The sequence below is a fragment of the Carlito syrichta genome, unplaced genomic scaffold (genome assembly GCF_000164805.1).
Source record: "Carlito syrichta isolate Samal-C Ts95f unplaced genomic scaffold, Tarsius_syrichta-2.0.1 Scaffold241276, whole genome shotgun sequence".
In the NCBI taxonomy this organism is placed as follows: Eukaryota; Metazoa; Chordata; class Mammalia; order Primates; family Tarsiidae; genus Carlito; species Carlito syrichta.
In genome coordinates, this window is record NW_007185372.1 from 126,016 (window position 1) to 146,861 (window position 20,846).

General features: G+C 35.9%; 1 protein-coding gene across 2 annotated transcripts in view; it reads right to left on the reverse strand.

Moving 5' to 3' along the window:
* AFTPH (aftiphilin) overlaps window positions 1-20,846 on the reverse strand; it is a 72,178-nt gene that overhangs the window by 29,167 nt on the left and 22,165 nt on the right. For both annotated transcript variants that reach the window (XM_008051878.2, XM_008051877.2), the window contains exons 2-3: window positions 13,651-15,614; window positions 249-400 (exon numbers count right to left, since the gene is read on the reverse strand). In XM_008051878.2, coding sequence (XP_008050069.1) covers window positions 249-400; window positions 13,651-15,582 — 2,084 coding nt within the window. In that variant the 5' untranslated portion in view covers window positions 15,583-15,614. The remainder of the gene's footprint in view (window positions 1-248; window positions 401-13,650; window positions 15,615-20,846) is intronic.

The window sequence follows — 20,846 nt, forward strand, 5'->3', positions numbered from 1 at the left end:
ATCCACTCACCTCAGCCTCCCAAGGCGCGGGATTATAGGCTGAGCCACTGAGCCCGGCTATGAAATATCTTGATGTGAGTCTTTTTTCATTCATTGGACTAGGTAGGACCCTTCAATCTGGAGGCTTGTGTTCTTCTGTATTGGCATTTCTCTTGTATTACTGTAACAGTTTTAAGATAAACTTTCATAAATTAGAACAGCTGAAACTGACAAAAACACATGCTAACTAAAAACTGTCTAACACTTACCCACTTTCAGGTAAGGCCTCTCTTGTTTTTATTGGCAAACTGCTTGTTTCCGGCAAGTGCTTCAGAGAAGTAACTTCCTCTTCAGCATCAGGGACAAATATGGAAGGAAAACATGCTTCGAAGATTCGCTCCAGGCGGTTTAGTAAAGCTGTCTGCATCAAAACATCCGCCAAAAGTTTATTTTCATTCCTCCAGTTTTAATAATGTCATAGTTTTATCATTAAAACACAAAACACACGACTACTGTCCACTACTGTAAGATAGGGAGAAAAACCACTACTTGGGTACAGAAAACACCAAGTGAAAGGAACATAACTTACTACTCATAAAACAATAATTCTAAATGATTACTTTAAATAATTATGGTGATGATACAGAAGTTAATAAGTAAATGTAGCTACACACCAAGCATCATACCTGGTACTTTACAAGCATTATCTTACTTAATCCATTATGAAATTCTACAAAGAAGAAATTATTACCCAATTGTACAATGAGAAAGCAATCTCAACATTTGAATAATCAGTCCAAAGCAAAAACAAACAAAAAACCAAACAGCATTTATATTTTTTTCTACCACTCATGTACTCTAGTTTTAGAAACAATAAGATTGAATGCTTGTGAAAAGTATTATGATATCACATCTGAAAATAACTTTTTTTCTTGGACATAAACACTTGAATTTTGAAAGGCTTTTTGAAACACCTCTGCTGCTAACAGCACACACCAAAATAGGAAATAATGTCTAAATTTTTACAATAAGAAATTCAACAGCTCATTTATCATTTTGATGATTTATATTATCTTTTAGAAATTCTATTTCTCTACTCTTCTTTGTTGCGCGGATACGTATATTTTAAAATAAAATACTACCTTTCCTCCAAGTAAAGTCTGCATATTCCCTAGAGTATTTTCACCAAGTACAAACAGATAACATTTCTTGGCATTTTAGAGTATTTTTATTAATCAAAACTTGTGTAGATTAACTTACTTTTTTGTACCATTAGGTTTATTATGCATGTGCAACCTATAATAACATTTATTCCCATTTTCTAACTGCATTTCAGATACATGTAAAATATTTTTCAACTCAGCTCAGTTCACTATGTAAACATCAAATAAAAATACAAGTTATTACCAAGTTAAAGCCTGTAGGAAGATTAAGTTTACTATTAAATTGATACCAACTATATAAGAAAAATGCCATATTATGGTGGTACTTCCTGCCAAGTAAAAAAAAAAAAAAAGTTAACACTTGATTTCTGTTGTGTAGTTGTGTGTAATATTGCCCAAATGATTGAATGCATTTTAAGTTCATTTCTTTCTTCCTTTGGTAAGTTTTTTTTTCTCTCATACTAAAAGGATAATCAAGAAGATACAAGAAAGATTTAATTTACGGAGAAGTCAGCAATCAGAACAATGAAATACAAAAGCAAACATTTTTGTAAACATATTTTCCAAACCAAAATCTCTCTTTTAGAAGCCGCACCAGGGCAAACATCTTACCACCACATAATTAGTCTCGGGGTACTCTTCTGTCAATTCTACAAAAGTTACTGTTACACCATCATTATATTTATGTGTTTAATATGGGAAAAGGTTCTTACTATCAATTATGAACCTTAACGTAAATGGTATACTCAAAATCCCAAAGCTTGTGAAACTTGAGTGTGTCAAGGGGATCTGGCACTCACTTCAACAGAGGGAATGGACAGACATTACTTTTAAAGGGATCAGATAACCACCTAATTGGAAACATGATGAGTGCTGGCCCCTTCTGGGCAGGGAAGATAAAAAAAAACTCACACATAACCAAGTTTTACTTCTCTGTAAATTAAATCTTTCTTGTATCCTCTTTATTATCCTTTTACTGTGATAGGAAAAAAAAAAAAGCTTACCATAGGAAGAAAGAAATGAACTTCTAATGCATTTAATCATTTGGGCAATATTACACACAACTACCAGGTCTTAGGCATATCAGTGAACAAGTTCTCAAATGAGTGGAATGTACTGGAGGAAAAGAAAGATTATATCCACTTAATTACCTCAACTTTTACTTCTTTCCCAATCTTTTCCCATAAAAGATATAAACTGAATGGAAATTTCTAAAGAAACTTTCATATGTTTAGGAGTACATATAAAATTAGAATGCCTCAAATCTTTCATGAATGAAGTAAAGCAGGGATCAGCAATCTTTTCTAAAGAAAGGCAGAGCAGAAAATATTTTGCAGGCCATCCCAAACAAATAAGCGTGGGTGTGTACCAATGAAACTTTATTTACAAAAACAGGCAGCAGGACAGATTTGTCCCATGGGCCATGGTTTGCTGACTCCTGAGTAGAGCAATAAGTAAATAACAACCAGAATCCACTAACAGCATTGTCTACCACAAGGAGAGACCTCTTCAACAATTCAGCAAGAAAGCAGAATGAACAAAGATTTTAATTAAATTTAAACTTGTTATGACATTTTACTTTAAAAAAAAAGTATATCAATTTCCAATTATCCACAAGACAGTTTGATGGTAAGAGTATACTGTAAAAAGAGTATCTATTATGTTGTTCATGGTAGTAAATAATGCCAAATTTAATTTACTACTAGTTAATTCCAGTAAGTAAGTGGCTGATGTAATTATAACACTTCAACAGAGGACTGCAGACCCAGGGCTAAAACTCTGAATTCATAAACTAGAGATATCAGGATCTACCTTATAGGGTGGAAGACAAATTAGAAGATTAAACACTTGGCACCCAGTGTATGTCAGGAGTGGCAGCTTTTATCATTCCTACCACCATTATATAGATGATACATATACACATAGTGGCCTACCAGAAAATAAAACAAATGAAGGTCAAAACTAGGCAAAGCTCACTAGAAATGTTTCCCTATCACTATTTAATATTCTAAATCCTGAAAATACTTATCTCAATCTACCAGTTTATTCCATATAACAAGAAAGTAAGTAATTGAAATATTTTGCATCCTCTCTAAGATCACCCTATTGATTTAGGGGGAAAAGAAACTCCTAGTTTTTAATTATCTATTTTTTAGAGCCTCTTGTATAAATGAAACCTGTGATTGCTACTTCTTGTAGATTCTGAACTTTAAACATTGACAGGTGACTTATTCACATTTTTGACTTAAATCTTGACTGCATTATGAAACACAGAGTGTATAAACCACACATTATATTGAAGATTTTAAAGAGTGTTTAAGAGTTCTTCCCAAGAAGCACAGTAAAGTAAAAAGTTCAAAAATGTGATATACTATAGTCCAAGTAACTTGGTAAGTAGGACAGGTGCAAGAATATAACTACCGGCTGGACATGGTGGCTCATGCCTGTAATCCTAGCACTTTGGGAGGCAGAAGCGAGAGGACTGCCTGAGCCCAGGGATTTGACACCAGCCTGGGCAACTTGGTGAGACCTCCTCTCTACAATAAATAAAAAAAATCAGCTAGGCCCAGTGGTCTGTGCCTGTAGTCCCAGCTACTCTGAATGCTGAGGTGGAAGGATTGCCTGAGACAAGGACGTTGAGGCTGCTGTGAGCAATGATTGCAAAGATCATGTCACTGCACTCCACCTGGGTGACACAGTAAGACCCTGACTCAAAAAAAACAAACAAGAATCACAATACTTTCTTAATACTTAACATTGTAGGAACAAGAAAGCAGATTGAGGCAGAAGTGGAAATGTGTTGTGGGAAGAGAAATTTTGGAATATACAGGACACAGATAGGGCAGGCCTAAGAGAGCAACTGATAACCAGAGGGCCTAGCGAGACAACAAAAGTAAGGTAGCTAAGGGCAGATTCTACCTACTGAGACATTTTTTGCCCAAGCCACCTTGTCTGTTGTTCAACCATCAAGGCTTTGTATAATACATCAGGCCTCACTACCCACTAATTCTAGCTGGCTCTATACAATTTGTTTAATAACAAAATTTTATTTTATTTTTGTGCCATAAAACTAAGACCAGGGAGGGCACAGAGGCTCACACCTGTAATCCCAGCATCTGGGGAGGCCAAGGCAGGAGGATTACTTAAGTCCAGGAGTTTGAGACCAGCCTAGGCAACATACTGAGATTTTTATCTCTACAATAAACCAAAAAATTAGCCAGGCATGGTGGCATGCACCTATAGTTCCAGCTACTTGGAAGGCTGAGGTGGAAAGATTGCCTGAGTCCAGCAGGTTGAAGCTGCAGTGGCTGTAAGCACACCACTGTATTTCAGCCTGGGCGACAGAGTGAGACTCCGACTCAGGGGGGAAAAAAAAGAATATACTACTAATACATGCTCATAGAAGAGGTGAAATTGTTTTAACTTCAGAGTACGTGCTCTTAATCACTATATTATATTGTCATTAAAGCAGTTCTAAGTTCAATTTTTAAAAAATACAAGAGCTTTGAGGGCAGAGACTATGTCTTAGTCTGAATCTCTAGTACTTAGGTTCCGGCATATATTTGGTATAGCAATGCTAACTAAATCAATGTGCATTATATAAAAAAAAAAAAGCACTTCGCTTTTATTTAAGACTGCAGGGGCATAATTGTTCTATTTATGAAAGTATGCCTTATTGTGAGCCATCTAAATAATTTTTGTATATAGGTTGGGCAGATTTATATAATCATGACATATATAAATAACAACAGCTGAATGCCTTCTATGTGCCATACTATGCTTGATGCTCTACATATATTACTTGATGACGCTTCTAAAAGAAACTGTGCAAAGCAAGTATGATTGTCTCCATATTACAGATGAAGAAACTGAAGCACAAGGACATGAAGATAATTAACCACCATCTGATGGCTGATATGACACACAGCAAGGATTTGATCCAAAGTCTGACTCCAAGGCCCTCATCTTTTTTTTATTTTTATTTTTTTATTTTAAAGATGTGGGGTACAATTCAGGGTTAGGTATATAAATGCTCATTATGCAGGTACCCTTGTTGATGAGGTGTGGCTCCCCGTCCCCCCGGCATTTCCCACTACTGCCAATCCTTTTCTTACAGTATTACAATAATTGTTCAAGGTCCACTTATGAGTGAGAACATGTGATACTCAGTTCTTTGTCTCTGTGATAGATCACTCAGTATTATAGGCTTGCCTAAGTCCATCCAAGTTGCTGCGAAGTTCATAAAAAAGCCAATATCCTTTTAACCCAATTCTGTTTTTACCCACTTTTTGTGGTCTCTCAAACATTTCTAGCCATTAGATAAGGGGGTTCACCTGTTAACTGCTGAGGTGATGACTATACTTTAAAAAAGCAAACAATTTCATATAACATTACGACTCATAGTTTTCCACAAAGTTAGCATTTAATTCTTGCTGAAGAGTCAGTGCTGCACTCTAAATGAATGAGGGTAACAAATGCAAATACTTAGCATACTACATATTTAGCTGAGGTTACAATGCTAACTAAATGGCAAACTAAATAAAATTTATACCAAGTACTTGAATTTTAAATGCTGTCAACTCCAAAGTACAAAGACAAAAAATAGTCCTTAGTCCTTCCTTGAATATGGAATAAAGAAACTGGTGGCTGGTTAGCTACATACCAGTTTATATAACTCAATCATGTCCTTCCATTCACACATATACCAAACTTGAAGACTGGCAAACAGCAGCACATCTTGCCTTTAAGCATTTTAAGAACTGAGGTGCTAATAAATTTAGGGCTGAAAATCAAATGCTCTTCAAGGCAGGTGCCAGACTTTTTTTTTTATTTTCCTATTAGTGTCCAATGCTATAAGTCAATTAGAGGAGGCCTGCTATTTGCACAGAAGTGCACTTGTGTTCAGAAGAATTCCTATCAAAACCATTCTGAGAATGGGAACTAGCCCAAAGCAGCTTTTGCTCTCAAAATAGCTTGATAGGTGAGAATATTGCCAAGAGCCCTAACTAAAAGTACTTCTATACAAATTCTGACGTGTCTTTCTACTGCTGTCCAAAACCAAAACCATTTTTAATGGTGAATGGGCTCAAGAAATTCGTAATGTGTTCTTGGCTGTACCACATTTCCAAAGGTACACTGGCTTTTCTCTATCTTTACTAAATTTTCTCATTTTTCATTGCTTTATTTTTCTATCAGGGTCCTTCATTACCTTGAATGCCTTTATAATTATTTTTATTTTGTCAAAGCAGATTAGATCTCTGGGAAAGCAAAAATGATTACCCAATGGGTTAATTCATTAATGGGGCAAAGCATCATGTATGAATTCACAACTTTTACTCATTCCCAGTTCTGTCATATCTTTATGTCTAGGGTAGAAGAAGAAAGCTTTGGGGTATATAAGTCGACAGTTCTTTTTTTTTTTTTTTTTGAGTTGGAGTCTCACTCTGTCACCCAGACTGGAGTGCAGTGGCCGCTCCTGGCCACCGCAGCCTCGACCTGCTGGGCTCCAGCGATCCTTCCGCCTCAGCCTTCCCAGACATTTCATTTTATCCATTGGTACAAACAAGTGATTTTATCCAATGCAGAGTTTCCCAACTGATATGTCTTAGTCACAAATAGATTACAAGTCTTTCAAAAATCCAGAAAGCTATATATGGACATACGGTGCTTCCTCTTATGACGGTTAATTTTATGCATCAACTTGGCTAGGCCATGAAGCGTCCAGACATTTGATCAAGCATTATTCTGGGAGTGTGGGACGGTTTCTAGATGAGACTACCATTTGAATTGGTAAACAGACTAAAGCAGACTGTCTTCCCTAATGTAGGTGGGCCTCATCTAGTCAACTGAAGACCCGAATAGAACAGAAAAATTGATTAAGAGTGAATTCTCCTGCCTGACTTTTTGAGTTGAGACTTCAATCTTCTCTGGTCTTGAGCCTGCTGGCTTTTGGACTGGAACCATTGGCTCTCCTGGTTCTCAGGCCTTTGAACTCAGACTGGAACTACAACATCAGCTCTGTTGGGTCTCCAGCTTGCTAACTGTAGATTTTGGGACTTCTCAAGCTACAATAAATCTGTCTCTCTGTCTGTCTCTGTATCTCTTCCCCCTCCACACATCTGCTATTGGTTCAGTTTCTCTGGAGAACTCTAATACACCTCTATTTCATAATGACTACATTGGGGTATAAAAGGATTAAGTGTACTGCAAGTCTTATTCAGCTTTCCAGAGGGGTAATACTAGTGCCCACGATCCTAGACTCTGGTTCTTATACAACTTAAAGTGTAGCAGGTCCTCAAATAATGTTGCTTTCTTGTAATGACATTTCATGAGGAAAAAACCTGATGCCTGGCCAGGACACTATCTGTGTGGAGTTTGCATGTTCTCCCCATGTTTGCTTAGGTTTTCTGTAAGTACTTGGTTTCCTGCCACATCCCAGAGATGTGCACATTAGGTTAACTGGCATGTCTAAAAGTGTCCTAGTCTGAGTAAGTGCGGGTATGTGTGTGTGACTGAGCCCTGTTTGTGATGGAACGGCATCCAGGCCAGGAATAGTTTCAGCATTGCACTCTGAGGTGCCAGGATAGGTTCAAGCCACCTGCAACACTGAACTGGAACAAGTGGGTTGTAAAAGGAAATTATAAAATTTTAAATTATAAAATAAAAATTTAAAGTCTACAATGATTATAGAAATGCATGGCAATAAACGATGTGGTATGAAAGTACTCAGATTTGTGATTATTTATTTTTGAACTGCATGGCAGGACGTGGCGCTCCTTATAATTTCTGCTTTGCCAACAGTTATTCCTTGATTTAATCTATAACTACCATGATCATTATCATTCACTGATGCATCAAAAATTGGGTAATTATCTTATTTTTATTAATCTTTCTTAAATGTATCTATGCCTTACATTTATTTCATTGTTTAATATTAGAAGTGTTTTGTGTCTTTATTTATAAATTAAGTGGTATTTTGTGAGCAAAATAATGCTACTGTAGGAACTTAACTTTTGTTTAAATCAATTAGCCTATGGTAAAATTGGTTTTGTTATATGTCATTTTGCTTAAAGGTAGTTTCCAAGAACCTATCAAGGATATTAAATTAGAACTTGCAGCCGGGCTCGGTGGCTCAGCCTGTAATCCTGTGCCTTTGGGAGGCTGAGGTGAGTGGATTGCCTGAGCCCACGGGTTCAAGACCCGCCTGGGCAGGCGAGACCTCATCTCTACAATAAATAAAAAAATTAGTCGGGCGTGGTAGCATGCACCTGTAGTTCCAGCTACTTGGAAGGCTGAGGCGGAAGGATCGCCGGAGCCCAGCAGGTCCAGGCTGCGGTGACCGGGAGTGGCCACTGCACTCCAGTCTGGGCGACAGAGTGAGACTCCAACTCAAAAAAAAAAATAAAAAAATAAAAAAAATTAGGACTTGTTATATCTTGTATTTAAGGAAACTCTTAAGAGTTCTTCAACATATTTCCAGTCAGTTTTCCTTTCTTGCTTAGGGACAGAAGTTGATTAATGTCAATAGTTTTAATATTGACAGCATTAGGTCTTACACTCAAGTGGAAGTTTAGAAGAAACATAAAATCCACTGGGTAATTTAATCTTCCATTTAAGAGGATACATTATGCCTCACCACCATTAAATATTAAGTAAGATATCAAGTACAATCTACAGTTGTATACTTATCAATCCCCAATTTCAAGTTACATAAAGAATGACTGTTTGTAATATGCACCATGCTCTAAAAAGCAGATTTGCCCCTTCTGCACAAAATATCTGGATAAATCTAATAAAGTATTTCTATTTTGAAATTCAATACCACAATCTCAAATTTTCTTTCTTTTTTCTTGACTCTGAATTCCAGGAGGATATGATGTCAAATTTTCTAAGGGAAATATAGCAAAAGGAAATGTTACTCAAGTGAGCAAAGATCTATAAGGCCTAAATCTTAATTCCTTTATTTTGTTGATTACTTCTGTTTGTTAGGTAAGTTAATAGGTAAGTTAAAATGTTTACCCAAAGAAGGGAAAATCTGCACTAATTAGGTATTATGATTAAATAAAAGAAGGTAAAAAGGTAGGATTGGATTATATTCAGCTTGAGAATGCTGACTTTCTGATAAAAAACAAACAAAAAAACCCAATAACCTAGTCTCAATATAACACAGAGTATTAGTGAATTCTCTTATTTTTCCTTTTTGCGATACTCTTACTTTTTAAAGCTCTCAAAACAAATCTTCAGCTAATAACATTTTCCCAGTAGCATTATCAATCAGATGTCTAATAAGAAAAAAATGACTCATAGTCTCCTTTTCTATAGTCAATTAATACAAAAAGATTACTTTCCAATTAACCAAACTCCCAAATAACATCCTGAACAATATTTTAAAATTTTACAGTAGTTCAGAATTAAGCACAATGCTTATGACATTCATTATCTCTTTTGAAATACATCTAAGAAAAAGGCATCTTGGCTCTATTTCAATCAATATTCCTTTCTGAAATATTAAAAGGTTAAAAAATAGAAAATTTCCTGGTTTCTCAGGATGGGGGGAAAAAAGGAAAATTGTTAAGTAACATACATAACAGTTTTTTGTAAAAAAAAAAAATGCATTGAAAGTAAGGGTTTTTTTTTTTTTTGGTTATCATTTTGCTTTGTTTTAAATCTTAGGCCAAAAAGTGAGTATGTCTGCATTTTTCACCTCTTTCCCATTTATACAATGGAGAAGCCACTATTTGCCTTCTCTACAATTTATAAAAGAATGTTCACAGGAGAATGAAATATACTAAACTTTTGAGTTCTCAGAAAAAAATATTCACTAAAGGGAGAATATGTCTATTTCTCAATGTTTATGTATGGCTTTTACATCAAAGCTTGAACCCTCTGAGACTTGCTGGACCCACAAGCTGAGAATTAATTTGGGAAGATTTTTTTTTTGAGTTGGAGTCTCACTCCATCGCCCAGGCGGGAGTGCAGTGGCACACTCACCGCCACCACCCAGCATCAACCCATTGGACTCCAGTGATCCTTCCACCTCAGCCTCCCAAGTAGCTGGAACTACAGGCACGCACTACCACACCTGGCTAATTTTTAATTTATTGTAGAGATGAGGTCTTGCTGCCCAGGAGGGTTTCGAACCCGCGGGCTCAGGCAATCCACTCACCTCAGCCTCCCAAAGGCGCGGGATTACAGGCTGAGCCACCGAGCCCGGCTTTGGGAAGATTTTTAAGTTTTAAATATTTATTCTTGGTTGATTTTTCCCCAAGTAACAAATTATTGCACTAAACCTAAGGAAGATATATTTACTACATTTTAGAAATATCTTTTTGGTAGGCTAAAACAGGAGAGTACTAAATAACAGGGACCTGAACATTGCCGCATATCAAATATAGTGAAAAGTGGAGGAAATCTGAAATCTGTTCAGGGTACTTTGATGCATCCAGGTAAAATTCAATTGAAATAAATAATTTCAAGTCTTACCATTAAAAAACAGAGTATTTACTGTTATTCATATGTGAGAATTCTGTGCTGCTCTAAACACTGTGCCAACTAGGAGAAATGTTTTAAGAAAATTATTAATAAATAAACCTAATCCTCTCCAAAATGACTAAATTAATGCATTTTTCTAGCAGAATCTGAAGGTCAAGGAAGAAAATGTAGGCCACAAGTCTCCTTCACAATGGGAGTCTTTGTTCAGTCTTTACCCACTTTTGAATCAGTCACCTACTCAACAGAGCTTACCCATTTCTCTACCTTAAATTTCTTCCCAAAATTCTCCTTTCAGCCCCTTCCAGCAGTTTCTTCTCCCCAAACATCTAAATTCTGGTCATTTGCATAATCCATTCAGCAAAAATAAAAGCATGAGGCTGGAGCCAAACAAATCTCAGAAAGTCTTATTGCATCTTGTAACATCTACATTTTTTTGTTTTTTTTTTAAACAAAAAAAGATCCCTTATCACAAAATTCTTATTTTCTAGATTGATTTTTTTTTTACTCATTTTAAAATTTACTTTCATTTTATCTTCACAAAAGTTCTTTGAAGTAGAGGTCTTCCTTTTATATACAACTGAGATCAAAATTAACCTATCCAAAATATAAGGCTTTTTTTTTTTTTGAGTTGGAGTCTCACTCTTGTCACCCAGACTGGAGTGCAGTGGCCGCAGCCTCGACCTGTTGGGCTTCGGCGATCCTTCCGCCTCAGCCTTCCAAGTAGCTGGAACTACAGGCACGAGCTACCATGCCCAGTTAAATAGAAAGCTTTTAAGAGGTTGCATCAAGATTCAAATTCAGATCTGTTAGATTCCACGAGGTCCATGTGCTTTATTACCTGCTATACTCCAGTTATAAAATTACACATAAATAGCTCAACCAATAGTGCATGATGCAAAAAATTCCTATTTGAAGTGGTCATACTTTTAAAGATATATTATCTGATGATGTTAAAAGTTCTAAGGCTGCAAATTAAAGATCATCCAATACCAGTGTTACCCTATAAGCTAGTGAGATGAAACTAAGTAGGGAAAAGGTTAGGTCAAAACTAATAGTCTTCATTTAGCATTATAATTAGTTCACTTGTTTAAAATCAAAAGGTTCTGACTCAATTATAAATTACCCAACAGGAATAATATACATTAGCCAAACCATGTAATAACTGAATTAGCAAATTAAACTATTCAGACACCCAAAGCCAACTGAAAAGTGATTAGCTATGCACACCAACTGGTAATAACTACAATTTCTCTAATATCTTAATATGTCAATGGTATCAAAGCAATGAAGCATAACCATTTTATTAACAAAGACTTTGGAAATATTTCCAATTGAAAGTGGTTTTCTTAGCAAAATATAACTATAGAAGTTTGTAGATTCTCATTTTATTCACAGTATCCTTAAAGTAAAGCCAGTGAACTAGATAACATATATCCATTATCAATATAAAGCAGTGATTTTCAAGGAAGCACCCTTTTCCACATCCCTGTAGTTGAAAAAAGGTGAAATTTAGCATAGATAGGGTCCAGACTGGGGAACAAATCTGGATATCAAACTACACTTCAAAGGGCTACTTCTGGTTAAAATAAATCCTAATGAATAGTCTCTGAAAAAGTCTGAACCAGAAAAGAATAGTCATACAAGGAGCTAAGGAGTAAAAATGCCTACTCCCCAGGAAGAGTAAAAATGTGTACATTTACAACAAAATATAAATGAATAAATACAGCCATAATAAATTAATCTCTAGCCATTTCTTTTTTTAGGAATAAACCTCAATTCACCTCATATCCTCACTCCAAGTCTTTTAGTAGCTGTTAAATTATGAAGTCTAAATCTCCTTTTTTCTAGTTGTTTTTCTATTCTTCCACTCACTACAGCCTTCACACAGGATAAGGTTACAAATTCTGCTTGTTCTCTCCTACAATCAAAACTGTATTTCAGTTTCCTAGGTCTTTACTGGATCTAATTAACTGAAATTTAAAAACACTTAAAAACAATCTTTAACTTTGTTTAACTTTTGTTTATAAACATTGTAAAGCAGGAGTCCCCAACCCCTGGGCCATGGACTGGTACTGGTCCATTGCTTGTTAGAAACTGTGTTGCGCAGCAGGTGGTGAGTGGCAGGCAGATGAGTGAAGCCTCATCTGTATTTGCAGCCACTCCCCATCGCTTGCATTACCACCTGAGCTCCATCTTCTGTCACATCGTTGGTGGCATTAGATTCTCATAGGATCGCAAACCCTATTGTGAACTGTGCATGTGAGGGATCCAGGTTGTGTGTTCCTGGTGAGAGTCTAATGCCTGATGATCTGAGGTAGAGGTGAAGCAGTGATACTAGCACTGGGGAGTGGCTGCAAATACAGATTAACATTAGCGGTGAGTTCTGACTGCACAGAGACCACAATAAATCAATTGCTTGCAGACTCATACCAAAACCCTATCAGTGAGTTGATGTACTCCAATTACACAGTTGCATCTGGTGGCAGGCTTTAAGTCAGAATCTGATACTAATTTTAGTCTGCACAAAGTAATAATAGAAATAAAGTACACAATAAATGTTATGTGCTTGAATCATCCCCAAACTGTCCCCCCACTCTCTACCCCAGTCTGTGGAAAAATTGTTTTCCACAAAACCGGACCCTGTTACCAAAAAGGAGGGGGGCCGCTGCTGTAAAGGGTAAAAACAGAAGGATTTATTGGAATAGTTAACTAGCTAATTAATACTTTTACATAAATGCTATATTTACCAAAAATCCAAGTTGATGAATTTCTGTAAATATTAAAAAACTCACTGAGATGAAGAAAAAAAATCTTACCAAGCTTTGCCACAGAACTATTTGTAGTTTCCCAAAAGGTTGTGAAAGATATAACTAATTTACAAAAGAGGCAAGCATTTTATATTATAATCAGACTCCTTTAACAGGTACTCAGGCAAAAAAAGACTTCTTGAAAAACTAAATTAGAAGCCTCCACAGCAATTAATATGCCATACAAAATAGAGAAAATTAGTAAATACCTGAACTGAAGTGGCTGACTCCTGTAAATGGCCACTAGCAACTGCTCCTTTGGAAGTTGCTAAAGGGACACTGTGCATTTTGGGGGTTCCTGGAGTATCAATATTTTCATCTGTCCTATGTGACTGCCAGGCTTCCTTTCGATGATGAGATTCAGTAGCCTGCTGGTCTCCAAAAGCAGCCCAAGAACAACTATCTTTTTGTTCATCCTCAAAAGCATTCCAATCTACAACTTGGCTAGGACCAGCTGAACTGAAGTCTGCAAAATCATCAGTGTCTTGAAAACCATTGCAGTCATCTTGAATATTTGGCACAGAATCAAAATCTCCAAACTCACCTTCTTGCCCATTTTTCAGTTTTGAAACAGGTTCAGTGCCTGTTCCAACAGATTTTCTTGCCAACTGACAGCCCTCTGATAAACTATCAGAAGTCTGTTTTAGGTCTGACTCATTAAATGTCATTTCCTCTTGGCAAGAAACAGCATTCATATCCCTAAATTCTCCAAAGTCATCACCTGGTTCACTAAAATGTGGAAAGTGCTCTGAGGACTCTTCAAAAGTGGTATCACACATTGATTCTTGAGTACCAGTAACAAAAGGTGGAGTTGTGCCACTGGCTGTGCCAAAGTCACCAAAATCATCCTCATTTGTATCATTGCAAGTCACAAAGTCATTACTACTCCCACCAGTTTTTATACTTTCAGAATCATCCAAAACATTTTCTTCTGTGGGCTCAATGTTTGGGCTTTGGAAATTAGTAAACCTTCTACTTTCTTCTTTGGAAGAGCCAACTTCATCATCAGCATCAGAAGTTTTAATAGAATTCATGCATAGCTGATCACATTTAGAAGTAAATAAATCAAGATTTTCTTCAGCTGTACATTGTTCTCTTCTAATGGTTTCTGAATGATCAGCTGGGTCTACCAAACTCCAAGCCTCTGACTGAATACTTGGATTTAAAAATTCATCCTGTTGAAGTGTTGTAAGGCCTTGTTTTTCAACACCGAAACCACTGTTAGTCACTACACTTATTTCTGAAACACAAACTTGATCTTCTCCATCAGTATCTCCTTTATCATCAAAGCTTCTTCCCAAAGACGTTTCTTTTACAGAACTAAGTTCACTGACTCTGTTAATTTTATTGTTTTCCTGAATGGTTAGTGCTTCTCTATCATTTAAAACTGCACATCCTACTTCTTCTAGTTGTATCCTTTCCTTTTTGGAAAATGTGGCAAAATCTGCAAATTCCTCAGCAGGACTAGGTACAGAGTCTAAATTATACTCAGTGCTGTGAGTGCTAAGAGGCTTCCATCCCTTTGAATCAGCTACATTGTCCAGATCATCTGTTCCCTGAGGGTTTACAGTTTCCAACACTGTAAACCCATTTGTTAGAATCTCCAGACAAGGTGGCTTTTCACCATTGCAGCTCTCTAACTGCTTGTTTTGATGAACAGTGTTCATACCAGTTCTAAAATCTCCTGGAGAGAAACTTTCGGGTGTTCCAACATTCTGTCTCTGCTCCACTACTTTATTTAAATCTCCTGGACCTTCCATGCCATCAATGGAAGTATCTAAAATTTTAGATGAAATTATTTCTTTGCTGGTGGTAGAAAGTAAAACGTCAGACTGTCCTTTCACAGGAATAGAAAGTTCAGCAGTGATGTCCTTATCATTACCATTTTTAATGGACTTAAAGCTTGTAAGGCTATCTACATTTTCTGAGAAATCATGTATTGGCATAAAATGGTTTGAAGGTACAAACTCTTCCTTGGGGCGAGTATAATCTGGTGTATCAAAATCAACAAACCCTACACCAGAAGGGCTAACTTCTGAAAATCCACCAAATTCCCCAAATTCATCATCATCATCATCCTCTGCTCCATTGTCTAGCGGTGGTGGGGATGAAGAGTACATTCGAATGATGTCTGGCTCCATTGTTCAGTTGCTTTCAAATAATTAATTTACACCTGTATTAAAAAATAAAAAAGTAAGTTTTTTTTTTGGAGGGGACAGATTACACAGAACATGATCTTTCAAAATTCTCTCAAGGCTACCTTAAAACAATGTAAATTTACAGTGTATAATGTTTTGTATCTTTTAAACTATTTCTCTCTTAGATGAAATTACTTTACATAGCAATATACTGGCAAAAAAACAAAACAAAGAAACAACTTTTTTCTAGTGTATGTTACCAAGGGCATTAATGAAAATGAGGATTCCAGAAAATTTCAATATACACTTACAAAAGTACACCTAGAAAATTTGGGGGGTTACTTGCCTGCTCTGTTCCAAATTCATTGAGAACTCAGTGCTTGACTTATGGAAAAAATTTTATCTGTAATAATTGCTACAAATATTTTCTCCACTTTGATTTTCAATGTTTATTTCTGATCCAACTTAATTTTTTAATAATTTTAAATCTTGAAAGACTTTAAAGACTCAAATAAATTGCAAAAATAGTAAGTGTTCTTATGTATATTCCACCTAGCTTCCCCCAATGTTAATATAGCAAATATCCATAGTACGTGGTTAAAGCAGAAAACTGACATCAGTATAACATTATTAACTCGGTACAGACCTTGTTTGGATTGTACTAGGGTGTGTGTGTGTAGTTTTACACAATTTTATCACATATGTAGATTATATTACTTATCACTACAATCAGGATAAGAACTCCCTCCTGTTATTCCTTAATAGTCACATCCTTCCCTAAACTCTAACCTATGCTTTTAGAGGTTTTTACATTTAATTTTTAATACATGTAGAACTTATTTTTGTGTATGATGTAAAACAAGACCTAAGTGAATATTTTTTCTAAACAGTCAATCATGCTGTGTACAGTGGCTCACACCTGTAATCCCAGCACTTTGGGAGGCCAAGGTGAGAGGGTTACTTGAGTCCAGGAGTTTGAGACCAGCCTAGGCAACACAGTGAGACCTCATCTCTACAAAATCCAAAAAATGAGCTGGGCATGATTGTGCATGCCTGTAGTCCCAGCTACTTGGGAGGAGGAGGCAGGAGGATTGCCTGAGCCTAGAAGGTTGAGGCTACAGTGACCTGTGATCATGTCATTGCCCTCCAGCGTGGGTGACTGAGTGAGACCCCAACTCAAAAAAAAAACCAAAAACCAAACATAATCTCATATGTTGAATAATCCTTCCCATACTCATTTATTTATAATAGCCTTTTTTTTAACTTTTAATTTTTTTATTTTAAAGATGTGGGGTACAATTCAGGGTTAGGTATACAAATGTTCATTATGCAGGTACCCTTGTTGATGAGGTGCCCCTCCTTCCCCAGGCAGATTACCACTACTGCCAATCCCACCTCCCCATTCCTTTGCCCCCCTGCAGTTTCCGGCTACTGCCAATCCTTTTCATATACTATTACGATAGTTGTTCATATAATAGCCTTTTAAAAATATATATTTAATTCTTAAATGGAATCTGCCTGAGTTATTCTGTTCCTCTGTGCTAAGGTGTCAAAGTGCCACAAGTCAAACTTAACATTTAAATCAAAGGGAGGATTAACAACCAACGTTCTAGAATAAAACTAGCTTACAAAAAATAAAATAATCAAACATTATTATAACAATTATATAAAAACAACTATTATACAAATAACTCATTTACCTATATTAATCTATAAATAGTAATTTTCAATAAATAAGTTATTAAAAATAATAAAAACGGATACAAATCATGATTGCCAAATTAGATATGTGCGGAAAATGTTTACTACAAAAATCAAACCAGTTTTCCAAGCTAGAAAAAAAAAATCACATTTTTCCAACTCTCAGAATAAAATTTCCTAAGATCTTTCAGTCTAAGAGTAAAGGTACCTTAGAAACCACATAATTTAATTTAGAGATGAGGAAAATGAGGCCTACTGGTGAGTAACTTTCCCAAAATTCATTCATATAGTTGCTTGGTGGAGAATGGCTTCAGAATTTTGAAAAGGATCTTTGTGGTCAATGACTGGTCAGTCAATGAGAATTACATAAAGGAAATAAGACAATAAAGTAAAAGACTCCATTGTAATATATCTACTTTAAATTATCTTCTTTATGGAAGCAGCACCATAAAGAAGAAAATGACTGCTTTAGCTCTGAGATACTCCTCTGCCGCTGATTTTAAAAGGAAACAACAGAAAAAGATACACATAAACCCTATTTTCTCCCCTTGTGTTGTGTTCTGATAATCCCTTCTAATGCTCAGTATACACAGTAATTTGACCTCTAAAAGATTCCCTCTAATTATGAAGTTCCTATTATTTAAAAACACTCTGCAATTATTAACAAAAATGTAGGGAAAGGGACCCTTACACACATGCACTGCTGGTTGGAGTGTAAATTGTTATAAGACTTCCAGAAAGCAATTTGGCTATACTATGCTAACTTTTTTAAAAAAATAAGTCTAAAACAAAATGCACCAAAAGGACTATTTAAGCAAATCATACTATATTCATTATGCAGCCATTAATTGTATGATCCTTTTTTCTAAAATTTAAAAGCATTCATTATGATGGGGACAAGTCAAAAGGACACAAAAGCCAGCTGAAAAGGCCTGCTACTGGCCAAATCAAGAAAAATTTAAGCACCAAAATAAGGGTTGTAATGAGTCAAAACCCACTGAATAAAATAATAAACTGAGTAAATAAACTTACATATTTGTACACACAAGTAAAGAACTTAAAGTTAGATGAGGAACAGGATATTTGCATAGTTTCAAAGTGCCTCCCACATTCTACTTAATTACAAAGGGAAAAAGTGTAACTTTATAGTGTGAAGCCTGACCCTACCTTAATCAGGTGATCAACACGAACATTATCAGTAATGAGAAAGTTGAAATCATGCACCACCTGAAGAGAATACAGGATTGCTTTTGGAACATTCCTGCCAGAAATACACAACCTGAATTCATGAGGAAACTTCAGACAAATTCAAGTTGAGAGAGAGTCTACAAAATAATTGGCCTGTAACTTCCAAAGTATCAAGGTCAGGAAAGTCAAGGAAAGACTAAATATTTCACATTGAAGAAGAATAAAGAGACATGACAAATAAATGCAACACTTGATCTCAACTGGATTCTGTTTCTATAAAGGCCATTATCGGACTGATTGTGAAACTTGAATAGAATCCAAAGGATTAGATAGCAGCAATATATTAATGTTAATTTCTTCATTTTGATGGTAATATTGTAGTTATGTAAGAGAATGTCCTTGGTTGTAGGTAATACACACTAAAATATTTGGCAGTGATAAGCTAGGTGTGGTGGTGCCTGTAGTCCTAGCTACTTGGGAGGTTGAGGTAGAAGGATTTCCCGAGCCCAGGAGGTTGATGAGGCTGTGGGGAGCCATGTTTGTGCCACTGCACTCTAGCTTGGGCAACAGAATGAGAGAGACCTGACTCAAAAACAAAAACAAATTACTATTTAACTATTTTTGAGTATTTAATTCAGTAGCATCAAGTACATCCACATTGTTGTGCAACCATTACCATGACCTAGCTCCAGAAATTTACCTTATCATCTAAAATATCAAAATACCTTCTACATCTATTAAATAATAACTAACTACCCATTTCCCCTTCCCCTACTCCTGCAACCATCATTCTATTTTCTGTCTCTACGAATTTGACAACTCTAGGTAATTCATATAGGTGGAATCATACAATATTTATCCTTCTGTGACTGGCTCATTTCACTTAGCATAAAGTCTTCAAATTCAGCAATGTTATAGCATACATTAAAATTTCATTCCTTTTTAAGGCTGAATATTCCATTGTATGTGCATACCACAATCTGTTTATCCATTCATCTGCTGATGGACACTTGGGTGGGTTGTTTCTACTTCCCGGCTATTATGGATAATGCTGAATTAACCAGGGTGCATAATATATCTTACTTTAAAAGTCTATTTTAAAATAACAACAGACTAAAAGAAACTTACAAAAATAGTAGTGAGTTCTGAACACCGTTTAAGCCAGTTCCCACTAATGGTGACAGCTAGTACAATAGCAAAACTGGAAACTGACAGTTGTTGGTACATTACTGCTAATATTATGTTAACATGCTTTATTCAGTTTTTATCATTAGAAAAAAAAGAACTTACATTTATTTGTGTTTGTGTGTGGCTCTGTTCAATTTTATCCCCTAGATTTCTATAACTACCATCACTATCAAGTATAGAATTGCCCTTATCCCACCTCCATCCCTGCCCCCTGGCAACCACTAATCTGTTCATTACCTCCATAGTTTTATCATTTCAAGAGTGTTATGTAAATGGAATCATAAAGTATGCAACCCTTTGAGGCTGACTTTTTTTTTCACTCAGTATAATGCCCTTGAGGTCCATTCTGTTTGCTGTATGTATCAACAGGTCAGTCCTTTTTTATTGCCGAGTAGTATTCCATTGTGAAGATATACCAGTTTGTCCAACCATTCACCCACTGAAGGACATTTTGGTTGTTTCCAGTATTTTACTAATATAAATAGTATATCTTCTATACTGATGGGTATATACATATTATACTAATAGTATACATATATATACTATACTCATAGTATATATATGCTAATTATATATATAGTATATATAAATAATATATATAGTAAGGATGCTAGGAACATTTGTTTTCAGAGTTTTGTAGACACATAAACTTTCATTGCTCTGGGATAAATGCCCAAGACATGATTGCTGGGTACTAAGGTAAGTAAGCCCATGCTTAGTTTTGTAAAAAAACTGCCAAACTATTTTGCAGACTGTACCATTTTACATTCTTATAATATCTTATTTTTAAAGAACCATATGTGATGCTTCTTCCTGACAGAATCTGTTTGTGGTTAATCTATTGCCTTTTCTAAAATCTCTTGCTGTTTGAAAAATAAAATAATTTATTGGTTCAAGGCCTATTTCAAACTCAGATGTTAATGCAAATACAAAGATCTGAATCAGGAACTTTGTAACCAAAGCAATAACTCAGAAAGTAGTTTTTCTGCCTGATGCACCTGGAGACAGGCCTTCCAGACTAAAGGCATTTATTTCCCTATTTCACAAAACTGAATCACCTATTGGGAAGAACTTTGGCTGCAGCACATTTCCCTCCAGCAGGTCATGGTTTTGCCCAACTCACCCCTCAGAAACCCTAAGAGAATGCCACTGCTTCTAAGTTTCAGCCAACAGGGTGGAGGAAGCTCAAA